The 9,604-nt window shown below is 38.0% G+C and overlaps 1 protein-coding gene across 1 annotated transcript; it reads right to left on the reverse strand.

Annotated features, from left to right (window-relative positions):
* Positions 1 to 2,147: 2,147 nt before the first annotated feature.
* LRRC4C (leucine rich repeat containing 4C) lies at positions 2,148 to 4,064 on the reverse strand. Its single transcript, XM_009983665.2, has one exon. It carries the CDS (start codon positions 4,062 to 4,064, stop codon positions 2,148 to 2,150), a length of 1,917 nt encoding a protein of 638 aa, XP_009981967.2.
* Between the last annotated feature and the right edge of the window lie 5,540 nt (positions 4,065 to 9,604).

The raw sequence follows: 9,604 nt of genomic DNA on the forward strand, positions 1-9,604 counted from the left end.
CCTAAAAGAAATCTCCAATGAAATGCTCTAATGAAATTTGAAGAAATAGGCAAAGTTAGGAATCACAACTGCAACATTTTACATTCAGGTTCATCTTTGTCCTCTATTAAAATTCCCTTAGAGTAGATAATATTTTTCCTGTAGTACATCAAAGAAAAATGTTTCTTTGAGATTGTTATAGGACTTTGAGTTTCATTCTGTGTTATACTTATCAGACTCCTTGCAGGGTGTGATTCATTGTCATCAATCTCCACTGTGTCCTCTTTAAATCAGGCCTTCTTACTACAATATTACTTGCAACCTGGAGAAATGTGCATCCAACAAGAGATATTTACCCCTCAACCTAGCAGAAATTCCTTCTTAAATTTACAGAATAGAAGTGCACTGTTCAGTAGTGTCTTCATCCTGCATGCTATTGCATACAAGAAAGCTCCAAAGCGACTTTGATAAGAATCAAGAACATTATTGACCTGACACAGGACCCTGAAAACCCACAGTAAGGGCAGTTAAGGAAGAAAATAGGTGAAAAGACATTCACAGCTGATATATACGATTCTTTTTCCTAATCTAAATCGTCTTAAAATGCTTCTATTCTGTTGCCAATGCATAAAGTAGTTTAATTTGGCAGAACTTCTACTTGGAAGAACACCGTGTCCTGAAGCTGGTTTTCTTATGCAAAGCCTTCCTTTTAGCTTTCAGCATGCAAGGTATACACCATTCCTATACCAATAAGCTAAATCGAGAGAACATATATAAATAAAAAGGAAAAGAGTGTACATTTCCCATTGGTAAATGAGTATGAGTTTAAATTAATGGAAACTGGTTACTCTACAGGAAGTCTAATTGTCGTGTAAATTACAGTAATCTATACTGTCCTCTGATTTGGCTGACTTTGTTCTTTCTGTTTTTTAAAACCAAAATCCTCAGACTTCTTCTTGTGAGTTACTGGGTTAACAGCATTTTAATTTCATTTTGCACATAGGGATACAGCTCTGATTATAGGCATTATAGATAGCTAAACATATTTCATATTTATGTCTAGGAGTACCAGAACAACTGAACTGGAAACCACTAGCTTTGATATGAAGATGAATTTTCTTATTGACAGTTATAAAGAACGAAAACCAGAACAAACTTATCAGCTTTGTCTAATAAATTCAGTGGTAACTGAAACTCCTTGCAAAACTTTCACTGGCATTGTGAAATACACCTTGCAATATAATAGAAATCATTGAAAACACTATTAGAAGGAATGATCTTAATCTTGCACTAAAAGAAGTCAAACATCCTTGTTTACCAGTATGCTGCTTACATAAACTAAAAAGAAAACTATACTATTCTTCAATAATGATCCAAATTATTCTCTTTAAAGTGTTTTGGACCATCACAGCAGAAAATCGTAAGAATTTTATCAAACTTTTGATGTTTAAATCCACACTAAAAATGAGCTATATCCAAGTACAGAAAAAAACAATATTTTATTTATAATCTTCATTTAGTGTTTGAACTACAAATTCTGGTTCTAGAATTGCTTAAAAGATCATGGGTTTTATAGGCTTTCACAAGTAAATTAATTTCTTGGGTGTCTTTTTTCGATTTTACTTCCATTTTTTCACAGAACGGTGCTTTCAGTAAATACAGAGCAAACAATTACATGGAAAAAAAGTTTTGCTCCTTTGTTTTTCTCACTTGTAAAGTTGCTGTTATTATTCCATTCTCTATTGAATAGTTTCAAAAAGGGCATGAGAAAAGAAAAGAAAAAAAGAGAAAAAGTGACAAAATAGACCGAATCTCACCACTAGAATTCACCATAAAAATTCCCAAAGTGTAACAGAATTCTTACAAAATTTCCTAGACCAGTTCTTTTAGGGAATCAAGATCTCCTATGAAAAATATGGCAAATGGGAATCAGGGTAGGTTGGAGAGGAAAAAGGGAAGGAGGGAGGTAAATAAGTGCAGCAAAAACAGGTTCTGAGGAATACACATAATTTTGTCTGCTTTAGATCACAATAGAATTTTTAATAAATAAATTTCTTTTTCTTTGTAAAGACACTTTTTTTTGAAACAGTAGCCCAGTCATTTGTGTCATTTGATTTATAAACCATCTTTTGTTTTCCCCACCCCCACCCCATAATGTCATAAATGGTTTAGATTTGAGTCTCTTGTACATTGTCTTTTGAGTTCATTCGGATCAATAACGGTTCATGCACTGAACTGTGTATTGAATTTATTGTGTTAACTGTTGTTGTGTGGTTGAAAGGAGACTTGTAAGAGTTATAGTGATTTAGGTGCTCATGCTCTATTGCTGGCATGGGCAAGTGACTCTCTATGGGTGTGTCACCTGTAAGCTCATCATCCACATTAATGATCTCTACAGTCCGTGTTGGAGCATGATGGTTCTGCCGGTGATGCTGTTTCCTCATTTTGTAGAAAATTACCAGCATCACAGCAGCCATGAGAGTGATAGCCACAAAACAACCAATTATGATTTTGGTAGTCTTCATAACCTCATCTATTCCTGGGATCCCATTGTTTGCGTCCGTCACAGGAATGGTGAATGTTTTTTCTGTTGATCTTGTGCTCTGCGGAGTGAGTGAGGTTGTCATGTTAGTGGTCTCCCAGTTGGTAACTGGTGTGGGCCCAACCTGCTCTGTGGTCTGTGCCTCATCCTGAGAAGGTTCCACAGTCTCTACTGTGACGGTTGAAAAGTATGTGTAGCCAGGGTTATCCAGGGCAGTCACATTCAGTGTGGCAGAAGCTGTGGTATTCCCAACAGAGTTACTCACCATGCATGTATACAAACCCGTGTCTTGCACAGTTACCTTTGTAAAATTTAATGTGCCATCACTGAGCACAGCAATCCGAACTCTATATGCCCCATGTGTCATAACAGATCCGTTTGGAGTAATCCAAGATACAGAGGTCAGGGAGGTTGATGCCCGGCATTTCATCTCTGCAGCCATGCCTTCTGTGACGTTGAGGTCTGCTGGTGGCTCCACTATGACTGGAGCATAACACGTGAAGTAATTCAGGTCCAGTTCACCAATGTACCTTCCTTTTAAACTGGGAGGTGTGTGGCAACGGGCACAGCATGCAGTATTGGAGGGTGCCTTGTCTTTAATCCACCAGCTGAGCCAAAGGATATCACAGTTGCAGTTCCAAGGATTGTGATGCAAGTGGATCCTTTCTAGGCGGAGTGGTGTGAACAGGTCATGAGGCAGTAGTGTTAGGTTGTTGTGTGCCAGATTGATCTCTACAAGTGACTGAAGGTTATCAAAAGCATTCCTTTCTATCACTTGAATCTGGGACTGTATCATCCACAATTTCTGAAGATGCATTAACCCTTGGAAAGAACCAGGCCGGATGGCAGTCAGGTGATTCCCAGAAAGATCTAACTCATCTAGTTTTACAAGTGGGGTGAGGTTAGGAATCTCTCGAAGATTGCACATGGCAAGGTTCAAATACCTCAAGTTGGACAGACCTTCAAAGGCACCTTCTGAGATGTATGAAAGCCTTTTCAATTCCCCCAAATCCAACCTCCGGAGAGAAGGGATTCTGTTAAAAGCATAAGAAGGGATGCTTTCAATGGGGTTGTTTCTCAACCACAGTTCCTTCAGTTTTGACAGGTATACAAAAGCCCCATTTGGGATAGTGGTCAGACGATTGTCAAAGAGTTCCAAAGTGTTGAGATTGGCCAGACCATTGAAAGCTCCTATTTCAATTGTTCTGATGTGATTCCTGCTGAGCTGCAGGATTTCTAGGTGCCTCAGATGCTTGAAGCTATTAACTTTAATGATTTGGATCTGGTTCTCATGGAGATTGAGTAACCGGGTGTTGGTGGAGATGCCGTCTGGCACGTCTCTCAGATTTTTTCGTACACAAATAACTTTACTGAACTGGTTGCTGCAGGAGCAGACAGAAGGGCAAGTTTGAGCCCTCACTAGACCAGCCACCACAAGAAGCTGAAGAGCCAACAGCACCACAAGCAGGGGGTCAAATAGGGCCCTGTTAAACCTAGGACCTATCATTATCTGCTGTGGATGTAAGGTCATCTTGTTCAACATTCATAATTTATTTGGTGTTGGTCCTTCTGGAGTTTGAATAGCCTGAAAGAAAGAAAGAAGGGAGAAGGAGAACATTAAATTAATCTCAAATATTAAGGTGTGCTCGCTAAACAAAGACTTCTGGAGTCCTTTCAGTCAACTCTACCAATTTCATGAAACTCTGTAGCGAGAATAGCCAAAAAAATTCTAATATTTTGTTTCCTGTACAAGCATGTAGGTCAGCTGTAATTGGCAATGAGATAAGAACAAGCCAGACATAAGATTTCCTGCTAATTCCAATGTATAATGCACATAGCTGGATGGCAGATAACAAGTTCAACCACAGTGGATACCTAAAAGAAGTGTTCTGACTCGGGAAGAGTTGAAAGAAGTGACAAGGGCCTCAAAAGGCAAACATGAGTAAGATAGGAATTACCAGAATATTCAAGACTTAAACCTTCTTGACACATTGTAAGACAACAGATAACATGAAGCGCAAGTGGTGACTCCTGTGTTGTATGGGTGAAAATCTTTGTCTATACAAATGTGATTTCTGCATCAGAGTTTAACTACAGGTAAAGCTTTTGATACAGAATGCAGCAAGTCATGCAGATGTCAGGGCAAGGTCTTGCCTATTTCAAATAAAAAAAAAAATAACAAAAAAAAACAAGAGAAACATGCTGAGCATCAATTCTTCCCTACCGTTTAACAGTATCATCCAATTTCATAATATTTCCTCCTCAATTCTTTTGTTTGGCACCAGCAGCAGAGAAACATTCGTTAGTAAATGTGTGTGGAACACACAAATAAGAATAGCCATTTAAGTGCTGAAAAGTATCTCCATAGCTTCAGGGTTGGCAGTTTCATTGGCATCTCTAAAAAAAATCCTACAGATCTTACTGTAAGGGGAAAAAAGACCTTGATACTACAAATGAGCATTACCGTTTTACGAATTTCAGTACTGATTCATTTGTGGTAGTTCTTAAAGCCCCCAGCCCTCAGTTCATTTTCAATCTGCTGCTCAGTGCAAGGTCCCTCTGCTGTAGAGATTAATGAAATTTCCTATAAATCAGCCAAAAGTGAAGTCTTATAAATTACAGCAAGCTTAAAGCATATTTATAACCTAGAGCACCCAGATGCATAATACATGCACTCAGTAAAATAAAATACTATAAGGCAACCATTTTCTACTCCAGGCTCCAAATTGTTTCATTTTTTGTAAAAAAAACTATCTTTCTTTAAAAAAAAAATACAGTAAAAAATATATTAACTTGCATGTCACAGCAATTCGTTTAATGAAAGCCTTTTTTCCTAGTTATATATTCAGACGATGTGGTTTTGAGAACTAATTTCTGCATTTTTTAAAAAAAAACTTGTTATAATGTTTCAGTGCTAGCAAGTGTTCTCATCTCACTTTTAACAATTTACTGCAGAGAGAGGCAATACAACGGTTAAAAATCTGTGAATGGAAATGGGATGCTGGGCAGATCTGTTTGTTTGATCTGCTCTGTAAGTGCTGTTTATAAAACAGCATTCTTGTTATGAAAGATTCATGAAACTAATGTGTTTTGCAACCTTGAGCAAGTCACTCAACTTCTCTCGGTGGCTTACGCTTCTGCCTCATGACTCTGGAGAACCCTGTGGCTGTAGTGTTCGTCATTACTCCCACCTCTCCATCCCTTCCCTCTGCCAACAACTGTACTTCTGAACATCGACTTCATGAGTTTAGGATAATGTACTACACTAGATGAGAGGTGGCTGCTGTGCACACCATCCTTTTTACTGAAGGCTTACAAGGTCACTTATCTCTTCAGAGGTCCTGAACACAATATATGGAGAAACACTCTCAAAGTAATCAGTAAAATTGAAGTTCCCTTAAATCAAAAAATTCAACTGTAGTAAAACTATCTGCAAAAAGGGGGTGAAAAGGATCTGGTTCTCATCTCACACTGTCATGAAGAAGAATCCGCCCCGATGGTCAAAAGAATTATATCTATGAGTCTAATACCAACTTCAGGCACCTTAGTTAAGATCTGCAATCCATGAATTTTGCTGTTGAATAGTAATTAACCATCTTCTGTGTCAGTTAATGTAATTGTATTAGCATTTCTGTTTGTCACTAGTTGAGGTTCTTTAATTCAGTATATTTTCCTTTTCTTTCCTTTCTCCTTTTTTTTTTTAAAAAAAAAATTCTTCTAAAATGTATTCCCTAAGGACATGTACTAAATAATGAATTCCATTAACAAGCAATAAAACAGATACAGAAACACACCAAACCAATTATTCTACCATTGCAGTGTTGCAATGTTATTGTCTTCACTGAAAGTGGGATGAGAACTCAGCCCGCTATGTCCAGCTTCAGAGCTGTCAGTTATCCTGGTATGGCTGGTGGGGCACCAGGAGCACCTGTGGCTTATGGAGATACAGGAATCTTCTGTGTTCTGTCTCAGATCCATTCACTATTAAAGGCCAGCTTTGCAAGATGTCATATGGTTTCACTACCTTTCTTTTGGCTACTTTCCGCTCTCATTCCTGTATCCTGGATACTCTGAAGGACTAGGAAAACTATGGGATTTGTAGAACAAGAAAGTTTAGGAAAAATAAGAAAGATCAGGAGAGAGCAAGTGCCCTGAACATCAGGCAGTGTATGAATAAACTCCCTTCAATTGCCTCTTTGTCAGCCTCCAAAAAGCTGATGATGCCAAATTATGCTGCAAGCACTCCAAGGTGCTTCCCTCTTGTTCTGACTTCTTGCATCTGATGGTATCTCCCACCATCCCTTTCACTTATTCTAGCAAAATCTTCCCTTTCCATCATTACATATATGCTCCATGGGTTTAAAAAAAGAAAAAAAAGTTAAAAACATTTTGCCTGATACAGTACTTCATTATAATAAATAAATTATCTGGTTATGAGACTGATTAGCAAACATTGTTCAACCCAAACCAAAATATTTCCGTGTCTCAGTTGCAAAATGATTTTTAAAAGAAATGCTTTTGTTTTATCTTCTTAAAGTAAATTCCCTATATTCATCCCATGTTTGGTTATTGACTCAAACAATGACTCAATCACATAGGACATCTCTTTCCTTGTGCTGAAAGCCAAAATTACTTGTGGCTTTACATTTACATTTTTCCCTGGTCCTGTACTAGAGATGTCTCAATCAAACATATGCCTCAGAACTACAATCTAGCACAGACCCTCAGGGAACTCTGCAACCCCCAGGTTTCTGCAAAATTCAAATCTGTGTATACTTCAGATACAAGCCTTGTCACTGACTACTTATTAGCTGCTCTGAGTGCATAATTTTGAAGACAAGATCACCATTTTGTGAGATGTGGATGAAAAGTTCTAGATATGTTTTCAAACGCCTTGGTGTGTTAGATTTTTCTGTATCTAAACTGGATCTTGTTTAATATGTAAGTACAGAAGGTCTATATTGCCATTCCTCTGGAACCTTTTCTTGGAGGCAGTGAGAGTAAATCTTAGCTTTTGAAGCCACCATTTGATTTAACTTCGGATTTATTTAAATTACTAAACATTTTTCCCTCTTCTTTGGTAATATGGGAAGCAAAATGCAGTATTTAGCATAGGACAGCACGAACTGGGTTTGGTGCTGCCAAAGTACAGGGGAGCTGATGATTCAAAAAAGCTACCGTGACCAGCAGAAAATATGCTAGGCATTGACTTGCAAGTCCTCACTTCCAACCGGTGAGCTTTGCGTGAGGCCAACACACTGCAGTGAGATTCCTAGTGGCAGTAGGAATATATTAAAAAGGTCCTTTCTTTTATAGTGGTGGTTATGCACAGTTCAGAGCTTAAGTATTCAGGAAGTCTTGGTGCAGGCGTTTCACACCAGGGTGATTTAAAACCATAAATACCCTGGAAAAAAATTAGCCTGCACAAAACCACACTGGAAAATTCATTTAAAGCCTTGAAGAATATTATGGAAATATTTTAATGGGCTTTACATAAAGACCCATCTGGAACTCTGTACTAGAGTAATTTGTGATTCAATATCTGTCTGTTACACTAGAGACACATGAAGGTTTAGCTTTCTAAATCCACACATGGAACACAGACCGTCAACCAGCTTCTTTAGTCTTTGTTGACATCTCTTTGTCTTCTAAGCGACTTTTTTTCCCCTTCATTTTTCTAGTACCAAAATATCAACTCTATGGTCAATTCAATAACACTAGTGCCCTCTGCTGTATAGATTTAAAATGTAGTTTAAAATGCTAAGAATATCCTTACTGCACAGTCAGTTCCCTAAACACAATACAATTGTTAAATGTGTTTCCAAACATGACCTTAAGTCTGTCTGTGGCATTGCTCTAATTACCAAAGCATATATCATCTGTCATTTTAGTACAGTAACATACATTTTCTTTATGGCCATGGAGACATACACACACATATATGGAGAGTTTTTTGTTTTGTTTTCTGTTTCCACAGAACTCAAAAAAAATCTTTTTTAGAATTAAAATTTGATATGCGTGTTCTCGTCTCTACAGCTTATCCGATACTTACTCTTGATGTACTCCACGTTTTCCTTTGAGCAAAAAGCATTGCCCTCTTAAGATCCAATGCAGAAGGTAAAGCAAGGAATGACAAAACTAATCTACCTCTGCGGATATGCACAGTGCAGCTTTCCTTAGGGACAGCATGAAGGATGAAGTAGTCATGCTATTGAAGGGCAACTTTGCCAAACGTGTATGCAGAGATGTCTTCCTTATGGGCATTGGAATGGAACTCGCAATTTGTTTTTCTATTTTTTAGTGATTAGGTCTTAGACCTGATGTGCTTTGATCTCTCATTGCTATTTTACCAGGAGAAAGTGACTATACTCACTCTGATCTCTGAAGGATTTTCCTGTAACGGTGGGCTTTGATTACAAAAGAGAACTTCTACATCACTGCCAAAGATCTGCCTAACAAGGTATGGCAGGTGGCAAAGATATTTTTCCAAGATTCAGTGACCCTTATCTGGATCACTGGCAGTTTAGTTGCTGTTGGCAACTGATACTTAGCTCTCTGTCTAGTCTGTGGGTCTATGAATAACTGTCTCGGCAGTGGAGCGGTGCAGTGCAAAGGCCGTGGCTTTATCCCAATGTATGGTTTATGATACAGAATGATCTAACATCTTTCGGTTGGTGCTGTACATCTGTCATTAAAAAATTAGATGGGATGCTATATGTCACTGCTTTGAAAATACAGACAGAATCTATCAGATATCAGGTGATTAAACTATCACAGTAAAATTAAATCTTCACAAGTACCTCAGTTAAATCTCAACTAAAGTACGGTTAAATCATCACAACTCTCCCTCAGCCATGTGCCAAAACACTCGGAGCATTCAGATTACTTTTTACAACATTTTTCAAGCTGAAAAATACGTGGATGCATTCAGAAAAATGCACCTTTGCTTCACTTTATACAGCACAGTTATGTATGCTGTACATCACACCCTTTTAAAGAGGTTTTTGAGAGAAAAACCCTTCCAAAGACAGCTACATTTTTTAGTAAACAAGCCACTCTACAGTTGCAAATTAAATGGCAGAT

This window comes from Tauraco erythrolophus, chromosome 6 (assembly GCF_009769465.1).
Source record: "Tauraco erythrolophus isolate bTauEry1 chromosome 6, bTauEry1.pri, whole genome shotgun sequence".
Lineage (NCBI taxonomy): Eukaryota > Metazoa > Chordata > Aves > Musophagiformes > Musophagidae > Tauraco > Tauraco erythrolophus.

What these genes read in the sequence shown, in the direction of transcription:
- LRRC4C (XM_009983665.2), bottom strand. Translation starts at nt 4,064, where the DNA reads ATGTTGAACAAGATGACCTTACATCCACAGCAGATAATGATAGGTCCT.